Here is a 27,659-nt window from a genome sequence, read left to right on the forward strand (position 1 = left end):
TGAAAGGCTGGGCAAAAAGACAAGAAAGATTGGGTAGTTTGGTTAGTTTCAGTCTCCATAATTTGTATTGCTTCTTGTGTGTTTTTACATAGTTTTCGGTCACAGTGCACCAGGGGTTTCAAACTCATTTTCGCTTGTGGGCCACCTGGTAAAAAAACATTCTCACAGGCCCGAACTAGTAAATGAATGGCATACCAAGTGTGCCTGAGCTGGAGGGCTGGGGGTCTTTTGGGAGACTCACAAATTATAATTCAGAGTTGATCATAAAACGATTGAGGTTTTTTTTCTCAATTTTTATCTTTCTCCAAGATATCCTCTCGTATTGTTTATCAACTGCGAGCAAAAAAACATTTGAATTCATTTCCACTACATTTTATTTAAGTTGAAAGTGACAAAAATATTCAAACACTATGTTAAATAAGCAATTTTCTATCTGCTTTTTAATTTTTTTAGAAAACACCTGAATTTGATAAGTTGTGTACTTCGTTGTTAGATTTCATATAGATAGGAATGAAATCTAAGACTTATAATTCATTACAAAAATCATGTAAGGATTTTTGCCACTTTCCAGTCTGCACGAATCTCCCAGAGTTAAAAAAAAGGGAAATTATGTTGTTGTTTTGCTTTTCTCTTTTTTACAAATACACGGTTGATAAACCCTAGTCAAGTCTTTGATCACAAGGAGTCTCAAAGGGTTGCACAGACCGTTGCAAACCACGTAGTATTATTGCACCATCCTCTGATCTAAAACCTACACGATGGCAAGGAAATACTCAAAAACTTCAACATGAGGAAAATGAAGAAACTTTGAGGTAATCCACCTTTCAGAATGACCAGGCTGCAACGGATGTTGCAAGACCAAACAAAACATAGATATTGTCAACATGAAATATAGGTCATTCATAAACTATAGAATAGAAGTGTGTTTTAAGCCTAGATTTAAACATTTCCACTGAGGTTGCAGATCCAATCTTAAAGGGTAGAGCATTCCACAGCACCAGGGCCCGAATGGAGAACGCTTTCTACAATAGATGGAATGGCCTGAGAGCAACCATATTTGCAGCATGAATGACTAAAAATGACTGGCAATTATACAGTCAGCAGAGTTTATTGAAATGACGTTTTAGTCTATGTAAAATTTAATGCAGGAAATTAAAATAATACAACATAATAAGAAAAGTCCTTGGATAATCTACAAAAACAATTCACACGATTGACAGCAGTAATGCCAGATGTATCTCTGGAGATAATCATAGCCTAGTTGTTAGGCTCTCTGGACCAGACGAGCTGTCAAAAATCTATCCCCATGGCAACTGAGCCAAGCTAAATTTAACTTGCTTTCATGCAACTGACTTGAGGCTTAATTCAGTCAAGTCATGTTTATTTGTAGAGCCCTTAATAACAAAGAGTCAAAGGGCTGCACAGATCAAATACTATTGCAAACTACAGACTTTTATGGCACCATACCCTCATCTAAAACCTACATGAGGGCAAATAATACACATATTATCAACATAAAATATAAAATCCAGCCAAAATAACAAACATATTCAGGCTTATTAGGCTGCAAATTACTGAACCACCGTGCGTATCGACAGTGTACACAATTTGCAATGAAAAAACATATCGATAACGTGATCTTTTTTCCATCAGCATTACCCCCAATTCCTTTCTTACTGTAAATGCTCCTCTGTCCTTGACACCATCTTTTTCGTGGAAGAATAACACATTTTACAGGTTTTTAAAATTATTGTGCTTTATTTTATATCAATCAAAATGCCCAGAAGTCATCATGTTCTTGGAGTTAGCATAAAACCAGAAATGAAAACAGTACACTGTAAACATTCACATTATCTCATTTTTCCAAAGATTGTATCTAAAAAGGTCTTATTCCCACTCTCAGGTAACGAGGCGAAAAAATGAACACCTCTTGTGTGATAAAAAAGAAAATAGCTTTATCAAGCGACTCCACGCCAGAACTGCAGTTTGGTGCCTTTGAGGTTGATCTGCTCTCAGCCAAGAGTTTACCCGGCCAGCCGCACACCCATTCCCTGACCTTACCTGCATGCCATGCAGTGTATAGTAATATTCATTCCGCCAGTCACTCCCTAAAAAAAAACAAAATAACCTAAACACACCCAGTTCGGCAGAGTCGAGGAATGCATTTTTGACGCCCTGGTCCCCACCAAAAAGCACCTTTATGGCAAGAGTTTGTCCGTGCCCCCAAAATAAGTCGTTCAAACAGAATGTCAAGGCACTACGCATTCTCAACCCTTCCACCTCTCCTCCATGTGACGAGCTCATCTTTTTAAGGGACATGGTCACGAGGCAACAAAACTCCAAAGGGAACGCAGAAAAACATTGTACCTTAGGCAACTCCAACCGTAGCGGCAGCAAAGTGACATTTTTCAAATAAATTCATGGTTACCATTGGTTTGGATAGTCAGAGTTGTGAAAGAGCCATATAGGACCCCCCCCCCCCTGTATATATATATTCATTGGAAAACATTAGGAATGTTTCCATCATGTTTGCCCACCTGCGTAAACCATATCATTTTTCGATTTAAAACATTCTTTAAAAAGTGCCAGGGAGCCACAGGGAAGTGCCAAAGCTCCAGAGCCCCATGTTGCTGACCCCCAGTATAGGGGTAGAAAATAGATATGAACCCACAGGATAAAATTACTGTTCAATTTGCTGCTTTTTAATAAAAATGATCAGGATGCTAGTTTGGCATAGCATCTGCTTTAATTCTATTATCGCCAGACTCCCTTCCATCTTGAATAAAAAGAAACTTTAATGTTGAATGATCTGTCCGTTTGGGGTTTGGGTTTATCCCTTAAGCACTGGGTAATAGCGGCAACATTTCCTGTAGTGTGTGTTGGGCAAGTACAGCATGGTGAGACGCCCATCCCTCTCCAGGCAAACAAATGTTTTCACTCGGCCTCGAAGCGGGGACCTTGACTTTTCTGAAAAGCTAAATAATTATCTGTTTCGTACTCTAGTTAACAATGATAGACATAGACTGCAAAAAAACTAACTTTTTTTGTTGTATTTTCTAAATAGTAGGGTATATAAAATAATTTAATATATTTTTACATTGATTTGATTTCTCTACCTCATGATGGTTTTTATATAAAAAAAAAACACAATACTAGAGTTAGGATAGAGACATGACATTGAAATCCATCTCAATTATTAATATCACACAGACGGAGTTTCTAAATCACAAAAAAAACAAGACTCGGGTTGTATTGTTGAAAGAACACACAAAAAAATGTCAAACCAAGCTTAGAGGCTGCAGCACCCCCCTTTCAATGCTGCCTGCAATGTCAAGCTAGTATGTAACCATTTCCTTTTAACTTGGATTCTCGTCACACAAATAAATATCTCCACAGAGAATACCCACAATTCAATTTGTTCTATTTGAAACTCAAAAATATAGATTTTTTTACATATAAAGTCTAAATTATGAATCATATTACAACTCCCTGTACCATGAAAAAAAAAAACAGTTTAGAAAATGTCAACTAAAATACTGATTGTTTCTGTGAAAAGGGGTCAACTCAGAACAAGTTCCTTTGGAATGTTGTGTTGCTATGTTGAAATTGTTAGCAGTACTTGTTATGTGGAGCCCTCGCAAAATGCTGAGACCTGAGCGTCTGATGCTGACCATTGCTCGAGTGGGGTGGCGGCCACAGAGGTGTTACTACAGTGCCTGGCGAAAGTATTGTCCCCCCATCAATCCCCCCAAGAACTTTTTAGCATTTTGCCACATTTCAAGCTTCAAAATTTAAGCTAATATATATATATATATATATATATACACAGTCGTATGCAAAAGTTTGGGCACCCCTGATCATTTTCAAGATTTTCCTTTATAAATCATTGGTTGTTCGGATCAGCAATTTCAGTTGAATATATCATAGCAGACAAACACAGTGTTATCTGAGAAGTGAAATTTATAGGATTTACAGAAAATGTGTAATAATTGCTTAAACAAAAGTATGCAGGTGCATAAATTTGGGCACCCCAACAGAAAAATGACATGAATATTTAGTAGATCCTCCTTTTGCAGAAATATTATTATCATATACACCACAGCCATATCCCCCTAGTGGGAGGTGGCTAGAGTCATTTCTGACTCTTTTTGGGAGATTGATACAGAGGAGGGGATTCCCAGCCCCCTCGCTCTGTCATTAGGTGACCAAACCCCCCCAATTCCAACCCCTAATGCTGAACGCCAAGCAGGGAGGCAACGGATACCAATGTTTAAGTCTTAGGTATGACTCGGCCGAGGCTTGAACCACAACCTCCCAGTATCGGGGCGGGCGCCATACCCCCAAGGCCACCGAGCTGGCTTTTGCAGAAATAACAGCCTGTAAATGCTTCCTAAAGCTTCCAATGAGGGTCTGGATTCTGGTTGAAGGTATTTTTGACCATTCTTCTTTACAAAACATCTCCACTTCAGTCAGGTTTGATGGTTTCCGAGCATGACATCGCACCACAAATTTTCAATAATATTCAGGTCTGGGGACTGAGATGGCCATTCCAGAACATTATACTTGTTCATCTGCATGAATGCCTTAGTAGAATTTGAGCAGCGTTTGGGGTCGTTGTCTTGTTGAAGTATCCAGCCTTCAGCTTTGTCACCGATTCTAGAACATTGTTTGCAAGAATCTGCTGATACTGACTGAAATCCATATGACCTTCAACTTTAACAAGATTGCCAGTATATGTACTGGCCACACAGCCCCACAGCATGATGGAACCACCACCAAATTTTACTGTGGGTAGCAAGTGTTTGTCTTGGGATGCTGTGTTCTTCTTCTGCCATGCATTCTGCCCATTGTTATGTCCAAATAACTCCATTTTAGTTTCATCAGTCCACAGCACCTTATTCCAAAATGAAGCTGGCTAGTCCAAATGTGCTTTAGCATACCTCAAGCGACTCTGTTTGTGGCATATCTGCAGAAAAGGCTTCTGCCGCATTACTCTCCCATACAGCATCTCCTTATGCAAAGTGCGCTGAATAGTTGAACGATGCGCAGTGACACCATCTGCAGCAAGTTCATATCGTAGGTCTTTGGAGCCGGTCTGTGGGTTGAGTTTGAATGTTTTCACCAACCTTCCCCTATGCTTATCTGAGATTTTTCTTGGCCTGCCACTCCGGGCCTTCACTAGAACAGTGCCTGTGGACTTCCATTTCCACACTATGGAATCTCTGAGCTAGCTTTTTGTATCCTTCCCCTAAACCATGATGCTGAACAATCTTGGTCTTCAGGTCATTTAACAGTTGTTCTAAGGCTCCCATGTTGCCACTCTTCAGAGAAGATGCAAAGAGAAGAACAATTTGCAACTGGCCGCCTTAAATACCCTTTCCCATGATTGGCTTCACCTGTGTATGTAGATCAAGGGTCAATAACCTTACCAAACAAATGTTGTGTTCCAATAATTAGTGCTAAAGGTATTCAAATCAATAAAACAACCAGGGTGCCTACATTTATGCACCTGCCTCCTTATTTTTTAAGAATCAACAACATGTGAGACGCAATTTGGAAGTGGAACCAAATTATTTCAAACGTTTTATATTACATTTAAAAGAAAAAACGGAAAAGAAATTGCTCTCAGCTCAGACAACTGACTCCAGAAGTTCCCTCCCAATGTTGAACTAATTGACTAACAATGACAAACAGTGTGCTTTAGTCTCAGTTAAGTGCACCTGCTCTGTGATGGGCTAAGAGGTCTGTGAAAGCAGACACTGGAGAACAGGCAGTATTATGAAGACCAAAGAACACACCAGGCAGGTCCAGGATAAAGTTACAAAAAAGTTCAAAACAGTAATGGGATACAAGAAGATTTCACAACATTTACGCATCTCCCAGAGCACAGTGCGTGCAATAATATCCAAATGGAGAGTGCATAAAACTACTGCGAACCTACCAGGACCTGGTTGGCCCCCTAAGCATTTGGCACAAACAAAGAGAAAGCTAATCAGCGAAGCAACCAAGGGGCCCATGATCACGTTAGATGACCTGCAGGCGAACATAGCTGAGGTGGGACAATCTATGCATAAGACAACTGATAGTTGTACTCTGCATAAATCTGTCCTTCATGGAAGAGAGGAAAGAAGAAAGCCCTTTCTTAAAGAATACCCCAAAAAAGGCCCATTTGGCTTTTGCAAGAAGCAACATGGGAGACTCAAATAACATGTAGAACAAGGTACTGTGCTTAGATGAGACTAAAATGAAACTTTTTGGGCTGAATGCAAAACGTTACGTTTGGTGTTAGAGTAACACTGCACATCACCCTTAAAACACACATCCCAAATGTCAAACATGGTGGCAGCATCATGTTATGGTGTTGCCTTTCTTTAGCAGGGACTTGGAAGATCGTTAAAGTTGTGAAGATGGGTGGACCCAATTACAGGGTGATTTTGACAATTAATCTGTTGGAGTCTGCAAGAGACCTTAGAATGGGGCACAAGTTCACCTTGTAACAGCACAACGACCCTTAACATGAAACAAATCTGCAATGGAATGTTTAAAACTGATAATGGGGGCATGGGGCAATATTTTTGTAATGCTTACATTTTAATTGTTTATTTCTTAGCACAATATAAAATGTTGGATAAATTGGTTTCTTTGCACAATTGTTCTGACATATTGTTGCTTCTCTGAAAATATGTTGAGCTCTTTATTCAATGAGCTTGAAGCCTGAAATATCGCAATATGTCGAAAAGATCTTGGGGGGGAGAACACTTTTGCAAGGCACTGTATAAAAACAAAGAACAAAGATGATCACAGGTTTTGTTTGCCTTTTTAGGTTTCGGGGGACTGCTCGCATAGGACGTTGAGCAGGTTTTTGTAGGCTGGCGAGTTCATGTAGCGCGGGTAAGAGTCTCTTTGCATGAGCATGTAGATCTGCAACTGGGCGTCGTCAAAGGTCTGCAACGTGGGCTCCTGCATGTTCCTGTTGATGGATTCGCGGACCCGCGAGTCCAAACTCACCTGAAACCAACACATGTTGAAAAAAAAAATCATATCAAACATCATGAAGAAAAATATGTAGATATAAGCTCAAAATGTACAGGTGGCATGGTGCAGCTACCGCAAGCTCCCCGTGTGGAGTTTGCATGTTCTCCCCGTGCCTGCGTGGGTTTCCTCCGGGCACTTCGGTTTCCACCCACATTCCAAAATAATGCATTTAATTGGCCGGTCCAAATTGTCCCTTGGTGTGAATGAGCAAGTTGTCTGTCTCTGTGTGCCCTGCGACTGGCTGGCAACCAGTTCAGGGTGTCCCTTGCCCACTGCCCGAAGACAGCTGGGATGGGCTCCTTAGCCCCCGCGACCCTACTGAGGATAAGCAGTGCAGATAATGGACGGATGGACTTTCAAAATGTTATCATTTTCGCTATTTTACTATTTTCTACACTACATTAGGTTAGCGCATTCGCCTAAAAGTCCCTGGTTCGAGACCGGGTGGAGAGGGATGGGTGCCACCAGGCTGTACAAGACACACCACAGGAATTGGTGCCCCTACGACCCTATTGGTTAAGGGATCCAACCAACACTACGTTTCAGTTCCAGTTAGTAGATTTCCTATATCTCAAATATGATATATGGAAGACCCATCATGCCTCATGTAGAAAAAAATGGATGAATAGATAAATATATACCATATTAATAGACACATAAATGAATCAATGTAATTTATGTATTTGTTTATGAATTTTTTCGTTTATTAAGTCATATTTTCCGTATTGTTTTCGTCATGAATTTTGTTGTGCATTTTATCTCAAAATAATGTTCCTCAAATGAGGAGGTGGCCCTGGTTGCCTGATCTTTTCACCATTGGTTGATCAGGAACGAGCAATCAACCAATTGGTGAAAAGCTCAGACAATTTTACCTGCCCCCTTTATTTGAATACCCATTTGTGACAACATACACGACACAACAAATGACAAAATAAATACCGAAACAAATAAAAGACAAAATGCAAAAATACATGAATACATTGCATTTATGTACACACACTCTGTGTAATATTTAGAACCTCCAGGTGGTAAAATGAACTTTTATGTACAGTAGTTTGAAAAAATAATTTATTTGAATACTACTCGCAAAAATACATGGACACTCCTAGCAATGTTAATTTAAAAAAAATCATAGGTTGAGAAATTTGTATTTCATTTACACCGTTGAATCCCTGCCTAGAAGTTTGTTGCCATATTTGTCTGGCATCTTGCTGCTACGCTGTGCTCTTGGCACTGGTTTTCCGTTGCATTAGACGATACTGTGCCATCTAGTGGTCAAGTATTACACCCTAGGGCTTTAAAAAGTTACTTGACTTTTTCCTTTTTTTTAGATTTGGTTTTGGAATGAGAATGGAAGATAATGTGCTTACAATAGTGCAAAAGTAATAATAATCTGAAAACAGTATTAAAGTGAAAATAAACCAGAAGTGCAAAGATCTTTGGAACTTTTTGTACTTGAGGTTCGTTTTTACATTTTGAGAATTTTCTTCATTTTCTTGAACAAACCAAGCCCAGTATCCACCATTCTTACTCCAAAATCAAATCTAATATAGAAAAAAGTTTATTAGTTATTAGTTGTAAGTGTGTATACCTTTTTGGGACACCCTTTATTCGGGTATTATGTGATGATGGGCCAGCTATGTACACAAAAAAATGTTATGCTGGGATTTCAATGTTTTTTATTCATACAGTCTTTGTTGCCAGGGGAAAGAAATATTATGTACTACTCTAATGGTATTGGGTTGTGACATAAGTGTAGATGATTACTTGACAGTTACTGTACATTCCTGACTACAAGCCACTACTTTTTTTCCTACATTTTAAAAACTTTCAATAGGAAGTGGTTTATTTGGTTTTTTTTTTGCATGAAGCGGATGGTCACGAAGTTGTCATCGACGATTTAAGACGTAGATGCGCTTCCCGCCCCGTCCGGTCCCGTATTCCCGGCATGTTGCCTCAACCGCTGTATCCCAGCCAGCTTACAGCTGGTGCGAACCTGAAGAATCTGACTGTTTAGTTAAAACGAAGTATCACAAGGGCACGCAGAAGGTGATAACGCAAGTCATTTCTGCCAGGTGATCTGAATGTCAAAGTAAAGAAATTCAATGATGAGCAGGTAAACAGCAGGAGTAACTAGAATTCCCTCATTTTAGGCAGTGCAGTCCAGTGAGTTTTGTTTTGAGAATGTTTTTGTTGCACTCCTACGTAAATTTGAATGCCAATATTGACTGCTGCACTGGTTGATTAAGACTGACAGCAGCAGACAGAGTCTGCCAAGGAATGTCTTAATCATAGCACAGTGTGTTACTTTTCTGTGCTTGACATTTCCCCACTGTTTTTTTTTGAAAAATGTAAAAAATTGTCATGAATGACTTCATTTTTATGACTGTTTAAGCCTGCGGCTTAAAATCCGAAAGTTGAGTTTCTTCCTCAAATATACACGTGCAACTTTTAATCAGGTTCCCTCTGTAGAATTTACGGTAAGTATAGGTATCCGTATAGATCTGATGTGGTATCTGTAGATGATAGTCAGACAGGCAGACGGACCTCTTTCGGGGAAAGGATGGAAATGTAGTTATCGTAGATGACGCGGGCCTTCTCCTCCACGGAACCCTTGTTGCTATCCTTGGCGAACTCCTGGCAGGCCAGCCAGAAGAGCATGTTTTCCTCGCTAAACTCTGTGCGCAGAAACTGCCGGAAGGCGTTACGTCCGGCCGGACAGCTCATGAGCTTGTCAAAGGACTGGGCCCATGAACGGACATCCTCCACCGAAGGCTTGGGGCTACAACCAGATTTAGAAGGGTTACTTTAAAATATCATCTGATACGTTTACTCGTTACCTGTCGAAAAATGTAATCAGCGACGTAATCTGAACACCAATAATATTGCAATAACCTATCTTGATTACTATCAATTACTCTTGGATTACTCAAACACTAAATACGCTAATTAAAGAGAAAATCCACATAACATAGATACAATTACAAAATATTGTTTCAGTTAAATGATCTCTGTAACCTTCCAAAGGAATTGGGAGAAACCAAGGTCTGATATTTGCTTGTAGTCCAACAAAAATATGCTCAAATTTTAACCACGTAGTATAAATAAAAAACTTTTTCTTTCACATGGCAGACAAGATATGCTCTGTTTTAGTTCACGTTAAGAGCAGATTAAGAACCAAAATTTGTTTTAAACACAGCAAGTGTTCACTTTTTAAATTTCCAACAAACTCTGGGATTTTTTGCGTCCAAGATCAAGTTTAACTTGTTTGAATTGGGGATGCAAATCCTCTTAAAATATTCAGATACTAGGTATGCATGTTAGAACTCCTGCCCGAATTGTCGCCCCATGAGCCAGATTACGGTCTCATATACTGTGGCGGAAATTACGTATCTGTAGCAACAACATATGTTTATGCCGCAATATGCGCTAACTCTCACTGAATTACGATCGATACGATTCATCTATAGGCGCATTATTTAAATGTAAATATACTTTTAAATAAAGTAGTAATCCTTGCTTTTACTTAATACACCTGTAATGTGAGTCAATCTCACAGCCTGGGTACACCAGAGCAAAACAAGTGGACCATGCAGCCGCGGGCCACATTGAAAATATTTTTCTCACACCCACCAGTCTTCACAGTCGCCGGTCCCTTCCTTGACATCATACGAGGCCTTGCGATCCCTCTCGTCCCGGTCCTCCTTCCTGAAAATTGGATAACGGTTGAGTGGCCCCAGAGGAACCCAAACGCAAAACGAATGTTTTTGCGTTATAATAATTGTCTGGTGTGAAGCGCCTACCATGAGCAACTACAGCAGCAGCACCAGCAGAAGCAGCAGGCGTTGGACCCCCGCGGGTTGCCCTGGCCTGGTTGGCCCTGGTGGGCCGGTGCAGTCCCTTCCACTGGCGACTCCTGCTGCACCGACATCTGCCTCTTTCGCATCTCCATCGGCTCTGATCCCATGGGCTGCCCGTGTGGCATGGCGGGGATAAAACAATAATATGCCTCTTATTCATTATAAACAGAATTATTTTTCTCCTTTTTGGCTCAGATTATCATCCATCCATTTTCTGCACTGGCTTTCCTCACTAGGGTCGCAGGGGTGCTGGAGCTCATCCCAGCCACCTTCAGGCAGTGGGCAGGGCACTCTGAGACATACAACCATTCACACGCTCATTCATACCTGGAGACAATTTGGAGTCACCAATCAACCTGCCATGCATGTCTTTGGTAAGTGGGAGGAAATTTGAGTCCTGGGAAGAAACCCACAAAGGAACAGGGAGAACATGCAAACTCTGCACAGAGAGGGCAGTGGCTGGAATTGAACCCTGGTTCCCTGCTCCATGGAGCTGACGCGCTAACTACTCAGATGCTTTGCTGCTCAGATTATTAATGACTAAAAAAGTCAAATTTGCAAGAACCGGGTTTATATTTTATCCAAACTGTTTAATCCAAATCTAATCTATCCAAACTACGATATAAATCCCAATTTGTGTATGTGATTGTGTGTTTGTGAGTGATTTATCGGCTCCGCAACAACTCAACTGATTTTTTGGGAAGATTTACACAGTTGTACTTTACGCCTTTGCAAGTGTCTTAAGCTAGGTTTTGTGTCAAGGCACCCCAAATAAATGCCAACAAAATTGATCTGCTTTCGGTTACAAGTGGCTCTGGAGCTGCTTGCGACTCATTGGCATTCCCTCGTTGCTTCCTGACGTTTTTTTTTGCTTGTTTTTTTTTTGTTTTGTTTTTAAAAAAAACATGGCTGCAGAAACACCGTCCAAGTATAATGCCCCGCAACTTTGCCAGGCCATTATGCTAGAATGGAAAATAGAAAGGTAGACAATTAATTACCTACGATTTGGCAGTTACTGATACAAGGTAGTGGTATTGACTGATACGGTAGCCAGTCAAAGTTTCGACTGCTCTTCTTTTTATCTTTTTTTACAATCAGGAAGTAGAAATTGTATTAATAACACAATTTTATTAATTTCATGCAATTTTAAGTAAGAATATTACGTTTAATTATGAGATTTTTTCGGGGTGGGACATACTGTATTTAGTGCATACTGCATACTACTGGTCAAGGCAGTGAAAACACCGAATTCTACCGCTAAACCACCAATTATATAGATAGAATTAGAAAAGGCAGTACAATTTATCTCATCATTAAGCCATTTTTATTCACCGTGCCAACATAAGATTTACAGGGTATTTATTTATTGGCTTTCAAAGTCCGATTCATCATCCGATACACCAAAGAGTTGTTCCCCTCATCGTGCTTCTCTGCCTTTTTTTTTTAATAAATATCTTTCAGGACGACTTTCTGTTTTACCTAATTTTCTAACATTTATCTCTAGTACCGTGACTAAATATAGTGTGGTAATTGGACAACACCTACAGTAATGCCTTTTCATAAGCCACCTATATCACGAGGTCCAGTTGTTAGGATCCTGTGTTCTCACCGCCGCTATCCATGTTCATTTTTTCTTGTATCAAGTGGTTTCAGATTGTGATCATCAATATCTCCCGACAGATCAACTATTACGCAAATTCGGTAATCAACTGCCATTAAATGTTGGGTATAACACACATCTATACTTACAATTATTTTTAAGGTAAAATAAAATGTGAGTTAGAAATACCATATGTAATTTTATAGATTAGTAGTATCTGTATTATTGACTACACAGTGATTAATAATAATAATAATAATTTCCTTTGTATTGTCATTCTTTGTAACAATGTACATAGAACGAAATGTCGATACACCTGACCCGTTGTAGCGAGTCGGTGCAGCCGCAGCCAGAGGGCGCCGCCATTATACCAATTAGGTATGTCTCGGTCGAGGCGCGAACCAGCGACCTCCCAGTCTCAGAGCGGGCACACTACCATCTAGGCTACTGAAGTAATGACAATATGATATTTCTTTGATTTATAGTTCCTGGTTGTAAAATGCCCAATAGTTCAGTGACCTGCGGTCAAGGGAGGCAGGTTAGGCTGTGTCTTGTCTGCCATAGAAATAAAAAAATTGAAATTATATTACATTGTTGTATTCATTCAGTGTTAAAGCTATCGTTCATTTCACCTAAAAAAACGTAGGGATTTTCCTTTTCAAAATGGATAAATTCAAAATCAGAATTGTTTTGTTACGCATTACAGGTGCAGACGTAGAGTGAGGCACTCGATTCTCTTGCCTCATAGCAGAGGGCAACCGTGACACCAAGTATTCTGATGTGGCGCACACCTCAGCCCCAAACAATATTACTAGCGCTGGTATTAGCAAACTAACACCAAGTCGAACCATCTAATACTTTTGTATGTATTGATGCTTCATTTAAAAGTTAAAGTAAGACAATAAAAATATTTTTCTATGCTACAGTTTATATGTTTCTTTCTTGCTCTGCTGATCAAATGATGAATAAGATCTAGATAATTTATAAGTAAATCTGACTGTGCTTCCCCAGACACGAACCACACCGCACATCACTGCAATACTCATACTAGAACTGAACACTTTCAACAGTACTGATGCTTTATGTAAGGCTGGTCTTGATACTAAGGTACCTGGAATCGATACCTGTCCTTCCGAAACATACACTTGTTTTGAAATAATATCGATTTGAAATAAACAGAAGATTAAAACCAAACAGAAATATAACCTATGAAATATGAGCGAGCAATTTGTGATTTTAAATTTGCATGTGATTTTTTAAAACACATCTTACGGTTCACACTTTTTTGTTTCACTTTTAAAATGTGAAAAAGTAATTCATTCTCTATGCATAGCATAAATATATTCCAAATCACAAGTACAAAACCCTTTTTTCAAAGTTACATATTTTTACATTACGTTTGTAAAAGAAAGGTGCATCATTTTTATTTGTCTGTACAAAATATTCAAATAATATACATTTAAAAAAATATATTTCCCTAGTTCTTTTTTATATATAAATGTTTTAATTATGATAAAACATTTGAAAAACATAGATATCAATAAATAATGAGAAATTATTTTTAAACCAAAATTGCCCACAAAGAAGTGACCACACGGTGGCAGTAACCTCATCTGTTGGCCTGAAGAGGGATGGGTGCCACCAGGCTGTACTTGCCAAAGACACACCACAGGAAATGGTGACCCTACCACCCTAGTGGTTAAGGGAACCCAAACTCAAAAAAGTTAGCAGAACAATTCAAAACTAAGATTTGACTACATTGGTATCGCTCCTATAACCAGTAAACGTGCTGTAACACGTGCTGTTACTAATGTAGTGCGTTACTGTATTATTTCAGATCATGTATTACAATGTTGACTTTGCGTTTTATCCATTCTCTAACATTGTTTTCCGACACCATGAGTGAAAATAGTCTGATAGTGAATCGGATCAAATTGAATGCCATTTCTTATAAAGCGATCTGACCTGTATTTGATTCCATCTGCATACAATAGTATGTGATTTCGGTCACCGTCATTTTTCAACTGATCAATAATTTCTCCAATGCATACTGCATAGATACGGCAGCTCTTATTGTAGCTTAAATTCCATGAGCCTTATCATCTGACAAAAGACAATCTTTGGCAGAAAATACGGAACAGTAATCCCTTGCTGTGTCGCGATTTACGTATTGCTTTTTAGCTACTTGGCGGATGTATCTGCATTATGCCTGGCTTAACGGTCGCCCTACCCCTTTTCTGCCTATGTCCTCCTGTGCGTCAATGATGTTGCGGTCTGAGTTGTACATGTAGTAAAAACAGCTTGACAAACCTACATTGTGTATGCGCAAATCTTTTTCAATTTCAAGCCATCATGTCAACAAAATGCTCTGGAACGACAAAAGTATTTAAATAAGAAAGGTCTATTTCAAATAGAGAGTTTATTCAAGTGCGTCAAAATCAATGCACGTACTTGCACCCGCCACACAAGCAGCTTGACAGAGGCAGGAATGATGATTTAAGCCAGAAGATGGCGTCAGCAAGTAGGTTTTCAAATCACGGACAGCACCTCTAATTTTTTTCCAATGAATATTGATAGAAACATTATGTGGTTTCCTTCCTTATAAGACTTATATAAGGCTTTTTTTTTGTGGCTTCAGAAATATTTTTGTTGTCTCTTCTCCCTGAGATTCGATCTGAAACCTCAGTGGAAATGTTTAAATCTAAGCTTAAAACACACTTCTACTCTATAGCATATGAATAACCTATATTTTATGTTGACAATATATGTGTATTATTTGCCCTTGTGTAGGTTTTAGATCAGGGGATGGGGTCATAATAGTTTGTAATAGTCTTTGATCTGTGCAGCCCTTTGAGACTCTTTGTGATTATGGGGCGTCACAAATAAACATGACTTGACTTGACTTGTCAGTTTTTTGGGGTCTAATATGGCTTTTTCACCATTTTGGGTTCCCGGCCTCTGCCTAAGAAGGTTACATGCAGTTTTCCATAATATCCACACGGTGGGGACAAAGTATCACGTGAAGTAAAAACGTAGCGTCCTGAATTTAAAATATGATTCTTGATATTATAATTCGACTGTACATAATTTATTTGTATAAAAAACGATTATGAAGTCGAGTACTTTGGTTTCAATGTATGATATGGTATCAAAGAAATAAATAAATACATAAACGAATAAAGGTTTTTACTTCGCGGGTTTTGACCGTCACAGATCCTTTTTAAAAACGTAACCCCTGCAAAACAAGGGATTAATGCAATTTTTTTCTGAAGGCACAACAATACATTGTGACTATTGATGGCATGTTATCTCTTTGTATTTTTGATTTAGCAGATGAAAGCAGAGAAAGGCCCAAACTTGCCAACAAGAAGTGTCATCAGCAGGTCAGACGCTAATAAATGCAATCATATCATTTATGTAACACGCATACACACTACCTGACACGAGGGAGTGGGGGTTGGGGTGGGGGTGAATTACTGTATGATAAAAAAAAGATGAATGCACGTAGTGTATGTAGGGATGCAATTCATGTTACACAATTTGACATTTTATAAACATATGCGTGCAGTGCTCTAAAATCCGATAGAGTTGGAGAATAGGAGGAGAAAGGGGAAGAGGGTGTGAGTGTGTTGTTTTTCCGCTTTTTTGCACCAAATTGCACTCTGCGTTCATCATTGCAATCTAACCATCCTCCTCTAAATCGACATTTATCTAATGTCGAGGAAAAAATGAGAGGACATTTAAAAATCCTCTTCACACTCCTCTTCAATCCAGCATCCTCCATTGTACACGCACGCGCATGCACACGAGGCGCGCCATACTTACAATTCCACCATGTATGCACAGCGTCAAGCGGTTAAAAAGCAGATATGTAGAAAAGGAAACGCTTCTCGTGATTACATCCGATGCAAAAAGCGCCCTGACTTCTTCCCCCCCATGTCCCCCCCAGCCGTCCTCGCCGCCTCCTCCTCCTGGACCGACTGCTCCAAGTCACTGCGCATGCGTACTCTCTCCTCTCTTTATCGCGGAGTACCAACGTGCAGAAAGTGAACGTACAGTTCGTGTGTGCGCGTGTTCGTATTAGACGTGTTTCCCCAACCAAAGATGGCGGCACATTTAAGATACGTTTCAATGCAACTTGGGTAAACTATGGCCCGTGGGCCACCTGCAGCCAAGGTTTTTTTTTTAAACCGACCCGCCAAACAAATATGGTCAAAGTATAACGGGTCGCTGGTTTGATCCCTTAATCACTAGGGTGATTTTTTTGACCCGTTTGCCGGTGTGTCAATGATGTTGCCCTCTGAGTTGTACACACATGTATCACAGATTGAAGAACCTGCGTTATGTATGTGCAAATAATTTTTACTTACAAGTTTTCCTAAAAGGCATCATTTTAACAAAATGCTCTGCATTAACCCATAAGCAGCCAAAGGCAGAGAAATATGCTTTCTGTCGCCCACAAATTTGGACTTCTTCACATGCTATATATATATATATATATATATATATATATATATATATATATATATAGTTTGTATGTTCCGGGCACTCCGGTTTCCTCCCACGTTCCAAAAACATGCATTTCAGGTGAATTGGCCGGTCCAAATTGTCCCTAGGTGTGAATGAGTGAATGAGTTGTCTGTCCCTGTGTGCCCTGCGATTGGCTGGAAACCAGTTCAGGGTGTCCCCTGCCCACTGCCCGGAGATGGCTGGGATGGGCTCCAGCCCCCCCGCGACCCTGATGAGGATAAGCGGTACGGCTGATGAGATGAGATGAGATATATATATATATATATATATATATATATATATATATATATATATATATATATATATATATATATATATATATATATATATATATATATATATATATATATATATATATATATGTGTGTAATTAACGGTAAGACACATCTTTTGGTGCTCTACAAAATAAGTTAATTTTAAACATTCTAACCACAGCTGAAAAATCTCTCAACATGCACAGTAATGTGATTGATGTTGTCAAGCTGTTTGGATTTATTTTTGTTTTGTTTCTGTTTTACTAAAATGTTAATTCCCCTTGTAGAGAAAAAAGAGATCAAAGAAAGCAGAAAAGCTAATGTTGTGACTCATTTAATCTGCAGAAACTGTACTAAAGAAATCATAATAAAAAAAAATAAAAAAATAATGTAACCTCGGTATATATATATATATATATATATATATATATATATATATATATATATATATATATATATATATATATATATATATATATATATATATATACGTATGGATATAGGGCAGCACGGCGGCACGGTGGTTAGCACGTGTGCGGCACAGTTCTGAGGTCATGGGTTCAAATCCAGCTACCAACCTTCCTGTGTGGAGTTTGCATTCGGGGTGTCCCCTGCCCACTGCCTGGAGATGGCTGGGATGGGCTCCAGCACCCCCGCGATATATATATATATATATATATATATATATATATATATATATATATATATATATATATATATATATATACATATGAGCTGTCTGTCCCCGTGTGCTCTGCGATTGGCTGGCAACCAATTCTGGGTGTCCCCTGCCCACTGCCCGGAGATGGCTGGGATGGGCTCCAGCCCCCCCCCCCCCCCCCCCCGCGACCCTAATGAGGATAAGCGGTACAGCTAATGAGATGAGATATATATATATATATATATATATATATGTATGTATGTATATATATGTATGTATGTATATATATATATATATATATATATATATATATATATATATATATATATATATATATATATATATATATATATAATCATATTCTACTCTATATGAGGGAACATACTTGTTATTTGCATGTGATTACGTTTTTATTTTTTTATTTTTTTCAGGCTTGAAAATGGAACAACATTGCCATCAAGAGGCATTTTAAAGTACAGCAAGAAACATTTGCCATTCACAATTCTGTATTTTGTACGTACTTATTTATTTTTCCATTCGTACAATTCTTCATTTTTAACTATTTCGCCATCTTTTAATTGTGTCATTTGAGGATGTGTAATGACTGCAATCTTTTGATTTGTATTTATTGTCATTGATATCAACGTTGTGAAACATGATATGCAACACGATTAGATGGCACTCCAGGAAAACACATAAAACTACTTTAAATAGAAAATTAGATAAAAGACTGTCAGGATAAATAGATAATAAATATTTACAACATAGTGCTTAGACCAAGTTATAATATTATTACAATGAAAAAATATAGTGTATTGTATTAATAGTGCAATTAAATTTAGCAGCAAAACAATACATTACTAAATAAGTCACAATGTATATATTTTCACAGATTTGTTATATTTTTTTTACAGTTTTGTGCAATAACATTTTTAGCAACAACAAATACAAAAAACAAGTCCAAGATATATGTTTTCAGCGTTTTTTGTGCTCGTTTAGGTTGGTGTTGGCCTTGAGGAAGAAGTTGTTTTTGAGCCTGTTAGTTCTTGTTTCAAAACCTGTAGCCCCAACTAAAGGGCAAAAGGTAGAAAGCCATGGTGGGAAAAGTCCTTTGTAATGTTGATGGCTCTGCTGCGGTATCGCAAACTGGCAATGTCCTCTAGACTAAGCAAGAGAGCAGCCACTGATCTTCTGGGCTTTGCTGATTACTCTCTGTATGTTTTTTTGTCCGCTGCCGTGATTCCACCATACCACACAGCACGTCTGTTTTAGGTAAAAGGTAAAATAACATTGGGATGCTTGGTTTCCTCAAATGTTCTCTGGTTGATAAATGGTGGTCAGCAAATACAGTATTGAAAGTGTTGCTTAGCTTTGGAGACAACTAATGGACACAATTGAAACTGCAGGTCATATTTTGACGGGATAAAGGCTTAGTTTTCTTTTGTGCTTCTCTCAGCTTTGTCTCCCAGGCTGAATTAAACCTAGCCTGTGGGCCAGATCCAACCCGTGGGCGGTAGTTTGTCTACCCAGAGCTTGAAGTTTTTACTGACGCTATTGTTTTGCTTTACATAAACACCAGATGGCACTCAACATCTGTGTTGTTTCTTCCCCAGACTCCTATTTTTGTTTAACACTGAATTGTGCGTTTGAATGTAGTCTGAGGGACGCCTGGCCATGGCGACCATATTGACTTTACTGTACAAACCGAAAAGTCCTTTCTGCCAAGATGCAATTGTTGCAGCGAGGCCCCAGAGAGGTGAACATGTGACCTGACTCTACAACACTTCATTTAACACCTTTACTATACGCTGTGTTACACAATGCCGACCCACAAAGTGGCCACGTGACCGTGCACCATGCCCTCTTGACTGCTGTTTGCGGATACGGGCCGAAGCATAGAATAATGAAAAACGGGTGCATGCAATAAGAGCGGGATTGTTGGGCTTTGTGGGGGTTTAAGGAAGAATATCTACGGATTTGAGAGTGGCGTGTCTTTTCTGGCAATGAAGATGGATGGAGGGCTGCTTCGATAGAAGGTCACAGACGGTAATAATCTGGTACGAATGGAATCCGTCGGAATTGCGTGAAAACCGTTTCTTGTTTTGTCATTAAGCTGAATCAATCGATATCAAACAGAGGTGTGAATCTTTCACAAAAATGATGGGAAATGACTAAAGCAGGGGTATCAAAGTCAAATGGATAGAGGACCCCCAAAAAATTGGCTACAAGCTGAGGGCCGAACTGATTGAATGAGGTACATTTTGAAAATGGCGTACATAGTCAAGTGAACCTAATAGAATCTACTGAAATCTAACAAATATATTCCGATGCAATTAGATAAGATAAGATCGGGCCTAAAAAAATCAGCCCGACCTGACCCGAGTCACGGGTATATAAACCCGAACCCGCCAAACCCGACGATAAACTTGATTTGATAACAAACACGAAATAAACCCGAAGCTTTAATTTGCTGCCAAAGTAAACACGAAGCGTTACTTTGCCGAACTGTGCATTTCGGCTGAACTACGCATCTTGGGGCAGAGTCCCCTCAAATCAAGTGTGCACTGCAAGTGCAGCACCTAAATGAACGGTTTAATGTCGAAGTGAGCATCTCAGTGATGTGCAGCGAACGAAAGTGAAACTGAACAAAATGGCCCGTAAAGAAAATCATTCTGGAGATTACAATCTGCAAATATTGAGCGATTTGGCCAAAAAGCAAAAAGAAAGTTTGTGAAGCTTGCAAGCTATTGGCAAGAAGCAGAGATGACATCTGATGTGGGGGAGGTAAAAGGAGGAAGCCGCGCGAGGAGGAACATTTATTTGGATTTTGTGATTTTGAGTTAAACTGATAGTTTGGTAAGCATTTTCTTTATCTGAATACTTACTTGAGTAAAAGTAATTGCATGCTGTGTAGATCCTCCACAAAGGGGGGAAAAAAGGAAAGAAAACGGCGAGAGAGAGAGAGAAGCCTGACCGGCCCGACTTAATGATTGACATTTTAAGCACGAACCCGGCCCACATTTCAGGCTTGGTTCGGGAAGGGTTCTCGGGCCCAGGCCTAAGATCTTACCTCTAGATCAGATAAATAAAAAATTACAGTCATTTAGCAGCAGCACGGCGGCTGGGTAGTTAGCGCGCAGCCCCACGGTGCGGATGTTCAGGGTTCAAGTCCTCCGGCCACTCTGGTTTCCTCCCACATTCCGAAAAAATGCATCTCAGGTTAATTGGCCAGGTCCAAATTGTCCCTAGGTGTGAATGAGTGTGTAAATTGTCTGTCTTTGCGTACCCTGTGATTGGATGGCATCCAGTTCAGGGTGTCCCCCCCCACTGCCCGTGTCCTACCTCGACTTATGTTCTTTCAAAATCTGAAAGACTAGATTCGTGACCTGGGCTTGGATAAATTTGAGACATTTGAAGCTCCCAGATAGCACAGCCATAAACATTTAGAAAACGTTGATGATGGACGCAATCTCTTGTGCTCTTGTGAAAAAATGCTGAGAAGAGTGAACAGGTTGAATGGGACTAATGAGTGATGGGATGACTTCTTATTAAGTGTACTCTCTTTTTTTCCCTCTCTCCTTTTTTTCCACCACATGATGAACTGTTCTTTTGCCTGTCGGTCTTTTGTTTTGCTTGGGGTGAGCAGATAGGAAAGCCCTACTGAGGATTATACACAAGGCCTAAATGATCATCGGCTGCCCCCTGCCCAGTCTGGAGGACAGTGTCAGCTGTCACTACCTCAGCAGAGCTAATCACATCTTGAAGGAGTCCTTGCACCATAACAACCGCCTTTTCGAATTGTTACCATCGAGCTGAACGTTCTGATCACACAAGGACCGACAGACTGAGGGATAGCTTCTTCCCCAGAGCTGTCAACATACTAAAACAGTTTTGAACCACAATGTTAAGTGCAATATTCCGGCTGTATCTAGTTTTTTATTTTAAATGTGAATACTTTATATAAGAGGTTTTTTAGTACTTTTTTTTATATTGTATATTTTGTCAACTGGAGTGCAACCCTAATTTCATCGTAGCAGCATCATGATAATATAAGGGATTTTGATTCCGATGGTGATGCAAAACTAGAGGGTGACGTTTTTTTCATTCAAAAAATGTTGAAAAACTTAAGCTCTTTTTGGGTGCTGCAATGGATTAATCGCACATTTGTTCATTGGTATTTTTTTGAAACAGGAATAACTTTTATGTTTCACTCCATCATTTAGCCCCCAAATTGTGACACGGTCTACTGTTTCTCTTCATTTTCATGTAGTGTAAACTGATTTGGAAGCGGTATCAGCCCCGAGCTATTTAGAGACGTCACACGTTCCGTTTTTACCCCTTAAGGCGGGTTAACCCAATCAGACTCGCTTTAGTTGTCGTAAATAGACGTTAAACAGGATGCCACGGCGGCTAGCCAGCCTGTTCCACAAAGGCAATAAAATTAACGACCACAACTCGAGAACAAAAGGCACCATGTAACCAAACACAGCTCACCTTACAGCAGACAACACTCTAGTTCTACTTAGGATGTTGAGGAATTATTAAAGAGTAATAGAAAGTTACTTAGATACCTGAAAGGTGATGGGACTGTAGATGGATAACTTAAGGTGACTAGATAGGTTCTTTATGGGTATTGGCAGGTAGTTGATAAGTTAGTATTTCCTCTTGTTATGCTAGGTAGGTTCAGTTTTCAAAACGTGACCAGGGATGCCTTCCTTAATTGAAGCGCAAGAGTCTGGGGACATAGGCAGGTTCTCCTGTCCCTGGGGTTGTAGTCACTGGGGGTTCTCATTAATGAGCCTCCCTGATGTGGTCTATTCAGGGGTTGTAGCGACGGGAGTCCATTGGGAATTGAAGCTTACTTTCAGAATAAGGAGTGTGGTTTTGATCTAGACGGTGCATGAGAATTTGCTGCAACTGTTCCACTTCTTTTTTGTGGACTTATAGAATATGTCCCTGTCCTCTGGGGTTATAGGAAAGCGGACTCCATGTCCCTGATCTTTATTGTTTGGCCCCTATATGACTGATCTGGTCTACATTCTTGCTTGTAAGAAAGATTTGTTTCCAGTGACCAATATCCACGATTCTGGTCCCAATTTAGACTTCTAAGTATGATTAAGGGGTTCACGTTATCCAGTTTGGTGAGGTCTTTGCTTCAGTTGGCTTTTTAAAGCACCAGTCATCAACTTGCAATAAAACAGTCCACAGCCAGAGGTGGAACAATTGGGATGAGAACCAGGTCCCCAAATCTGAGTTTATGATCCCCAAATAGAAAGCGGACGAGTCCTCCGCTAGGTTGTATAGAGGAACAACTTTTCTTCATGTTGGTTGAACATCTAGGTTGTAAAGAAAATCACTGGAGTTGAGAAAAATTGCTGACAATTATTTTTATACTAGGAGTGCTGGCATTGAAAAAAAATTAACAGGCAGTGGAAAAATCCCTACTTCACACTAGCTCTTTGTCCAGACCAGTTCTGGCAAGTACTTACAAAACGCAAGGCTGTCTCCAACCTGGAAACTAAAAACAACACTTCTAATTATGTTGGGACTGAACAACAACACAATACATGGGTGTATTAAAAAGTAAAATGATTACACCAAGAAGCAAATAATTACTTATTAAAAGAATAATCGCAAGTGTACTAATTATGACGAAATAAGCGAAGATTTTATAAATGGCCACAACAAAAGATAAGTTATAGCAGGAAACCTATTCAACCATGAAATTATACGCAGTGACATTTCATTATTACAACAGAGGCGATGTGGAAAGGTGCAGATCTACAATAAGTAGGGTAAAATGAGTAGCCTTAAGTATCAAAGGAACAGTCAACAGTAAGTATAGCTCAGTGTTTCTCAAACTTTTTTTAAACCACTGCACACATTTTTTCATTAAAATATTTAGGCACACTGTCCGGCAAAAGGTTTAAAATATAAGTTTTATGCTTTATGTTTCCATTATCATGTTTATTTAATTGACAGTGTAAAGTTTTTCTTAGAATTTGTAGTCACTGTGGCTCAGGAGGTACTACAGATTAATCATTTTGGCTAACAATTTAAAAATAAATAAAACATATTACGTCCTATTTTGTTTTGTTTTTTATTACAATAAAAAGATAATAAACAAATATAATAAAATTGTGTGCATGATTTTTACTTTATTTTACTTGTTGTAAACAGCATCATCAAACAAAGTTATTCAGTATATTTCCCTGTACTACCGCATGAGATGATAATTAGTATATATAAAGAAAAGAGAATAGTAATCTGCTGTCACATGACTGATATGGATGAATGTTACAGTTGCTCGGCCGATCACTGGAAAAAAGCAAAGATACTGCTTAAAACTGGGCAATCTCCTGCGGGAGAGTAGACCAGGTCTCACGGCACACTAATAGGCAGACTGGTTGAAAAACAACTATAAAGATAGACTGGCGGGTTAGGGTGTAGTTATCGGTAGGTATGTGGTGCGGATACATTTTTAATGGTTGGTTGGATGAGCCGTATGCAGCGTTGGGAGTCACTTGTTACAAAATAATGCATTCATGGAATGAAATTACTTTTCTCTGTATTGAATATTGTAATGTGTTATTAATAAGATTTTGTAACTTAACTGTCGATACAACATTGTTTATTACTCCACTACTTTTAAAAGCAAACAACGTATTACTATGTCTTCTGTTCTAAGTTACTTCTTCCATCGGCCAGCATCACGCTGATATAAAAATAAGGGTAAGGCTTATACACTACACAGCATTATCTCCAGACAGAAGAGCAGTTTCAGCGACAGACTGCTGTCACTGTCTTGTACTACGGACAGACTGAAGAGATCTTTTCTTCCTCATGCCATGAGGCTCTTTAACTCTAAACGGCAGAGTAAAAGCCCACAGTAAACCACACCACCTACATTGCATATTACCGAATCTTACTGCAATATGTATTCTGTGTAGCACTATTTAGTTATTCTATATAACACGCTACAGTGGGCATTTGCACATCACACTGGGTATTTGTATATTGTATTCTTTTTGCTTTATTATTGTATTGTTCTCAGCTCAGGGATGCTGCTGGAAATGTGAATTTCCCTTGGGGGATGAATAAAGTATCTATCTATCTATCTATCTATCTATCTATCTATCTATCTATCTATCTATCTATCTATCTATCTATCTATCTATCTATCTATCTATCTATCTATCTATATATACCTATGAATTATACCTAAATACATTTAGGGTGGCACCGTCTCAAGTCCATAGTAAAGAGGCCGGGTCATTTCTTCCCACTGATATTCTGATATTTTTCCTACCGTATATACCCACATCCAAAACATATTTTTAACTATAAAATAAATACTGGAATAAGGGGTCACTTTATATGTGCATATTTGCTTGTTTTTCACCAGTAGCAAATGGTCGGCAGAGCATGACGAGGAGGCCTGGCTTATGTATAATCAGAATTTATGGTTAAAGACTGCTGAATTTTGTTTTTCATATTTAGGAAATTATTGTTGCAATGCCCTGAGAAGCAAAAAAATGTCTTTGACATTAACCATGAATTATGATACAAATCTTTGATTGGTTGATAGACAAAAGGCAAAGTTGATATGGAGTGTCTCGGCTAAGTGTTATTTGGCAGGCTCGCAAGATAACACAAGCCAAGAAATATGAAGGGTTCATTTCTTCCACAGGTTTATGTACACGTTTTCTTGTATTTTTTATTTTAGTATACGGCTCTTTTTAAGCAGTTTCAAAGGGATGGCTTCATTGTGATAATATACAGTAATTTATTACTCCATATTTACTCTCAGAGTAACACGCTTCTTTTAGGTGTCAGTAATCTGGGGGGGAAATGCAATTACTTTTTAAATAAAGTTGCTAATAACCGTAACGATTTACTTTTTTTCAGTAACACGTGCCCCACTGGACACTAAACAGAGGAAGGAGAAAGTTGATGGGTCGAGAAGTAGGAGGTTGTCTAGGCAAATAGCATGAAGACATGCCAGTATGGAATTGAATTGTCTTGATTGTCATTGATTTAAACGTTGTGTAACATTGTACACAACGAGATTGGGCATAGCACTCCAGGGTAAACATATAATAAAGATTTACAAGAGAAAAACAGATTAAACAATTATCAAGATAAAAGCAGCAAAATTATATTCACAACATAGTGCTCGGAGACTGGCTAAAATCTTAATTATAGTGCAGTATTCGTGAATGAGAAAGAAGAGTGCATCGTAACAATCGTGAATTGAAAAGAAGTGCAATAACATTTAGTAGCAAAAAAAAAAAAAAATCACAAGGTATATAATTTCAGTGTTTTGTGCGGTTTTATATATTTTCACAGTTTTCTGCAACGGTATATATAGTAGTATAAATAGTAGTATATCAGAATTTCATGTGTGCATACCTCAAGGCACACCATATCCTGCTCATCATGGTCGTGGTCATTGTAGTTGAGGGCACAGCCGACCCCGCGACGGCAGGCTCGGCTCAGTCTCAGCATTCGCTGCCACATGAGGGCCCGGCGGCGGTGGAGCGACCTTAGGGGGCACAAGGGCCCGACCTCCCACCCCTCGACCCTTCTAGGTCGAGGCATGATCCCACGGCGAAGCCCTGCAGCGGCTAGGCATCATGGGAAATCCACTCCGACCTCTGGCACATAGTGGGCTGCTCATTGAGATAATGGGAGATGGAAGAAAGGAGGAGTTGTGAAGGGAAGTGTTTGGGGCAAAAGGGATGGCCCACTCGGATTAGGACAATGCTACGTGATTAGGACAGATTAAGGCAGGAGGAAGACTAATGACAGTAGTGATGTGCAATCCGCGAACGAAACGGCTCTATGAAACGGTTTTGGTAAATTGAAGTTGGCGGATCAATCCAAATATCGGCATAATCGAAACCACGCAAGTACTTGGATCAAAACGGTATTATTACATCCATCCATTATCTCCATTGCTTATGCTTAGTAAGGTCGCGGGTGCCCATCCCAGCTATATCTAGGCAGTAGGCAGGGGACACCCCGAACTGGTTGCTAGCCAGTCGCAGGACACACAGAGACAGACAACTCACTCGTTCATTCACACCTAGGGACAATTTGGACCGGCCAATTAACCTCACATGCATGTTTTTAGAATTTGGGAGGAAACCAGAGTGCCCGGACGAAACACACGCAAGCACGGGGAGAACATGCAAACTACGCACAGGAAGGCTCGTAGCTGGATTTGATCCTGCGACCTCAGAACTGTGCCGCGGACGCGCTAACCACCCATTCGCCATGCCGCCCGTGGTTACACCAAAAATTGAAAAACAGATGACAAAAGAGAGCAACGAGTAGCAACCAACAATGTAAACATTTTACCGTTCCTGAACAAAATCCTGTAAATCCATCGTCACCATGAAAACAGAGCAAATGAGAGACAAAGGACACTTTATTTGCAATATTGACTTTATTTTTTTAAATATTGGGCAATGGAATGTACTTTAGTACACTATCCTTCCATTACCTGCACCACTTATCCTCAGTAGGGTCGCGGGGGTGTTGGAGCCCATCCCAGCTGTCTTCGGGCAGTGGGCAGGGGACACCCCCAAACTGATTGCCAGCCAGTCGCAGGGCACACAGAGACAGACAACTCACTCGCTCGCTCATTCACACCTAGGGACAATTTGGACCGGCCAATTAACCTCACATGCATGTTTTTAAAATTTGGGAGGAAA

The 27,659-nt window shown here is 39.5% G+C and overlaps 1 protein-coding gene across 2 annotated transcripts; it reads right to left on the reverse strand.

Annotated features, from left to right (window-relative positions):
• Nucleotides 1-1,089: 1,089 nt before the first annotated feature.
• rgs20 (regulator of G protein signaling 20) lies at nt 1,090-26,635 on the reverse strand. Of its 2 annotated transcripts, none has more exons than XM_088326204.1 (5): nt 26,353-26,635; nt 10,839-11,005; nt 10,669-10,743; nt 9,583-9,817; nt 1,090-7,008 (listed from the first exon to the last, which is right to left on the reverse strand). In XM_088326204.1, exons 1-5 carry the CDS (start codon nt 26,539-26,541, stop codon nt 6,820-6,822), a joined length of 855 nt encoding a protein of 284 aa, XP_088182330.1. In that variant the 5' UTR covers nt 26,542-26,635; the 3' UTR covers nt 1,090-6,819. The 2 variants fall into 2 exon arrangements, with proteins under 2 accessions (XP_088182330.1, XP_088182340.1); XM_088326214.1 differs by lacking the exon at nt 26,353-26,635 and adding an exon at nt 16,321-16,451.
• Nucleotides 26,636-27,659: the final 1,024 nt, after the last annotated feature.

The sequence above is a fragment of the Urocampus carinirostris genome, chromosome 1 (assembly GCF_059441175.1).
Source record: "Urocampus carinirostris isolate Australia breed hairy pipefish chromosome 1, RoL_Ucar_1.0, whole genome shotgun sequence".
Taxonomy (NCBI): Eukaryota; Metazoa; Chordata; class Actinopteri; order Syngnathiformes; family Syngnathidae; genus Urocampus; species Urocampus carinirostris.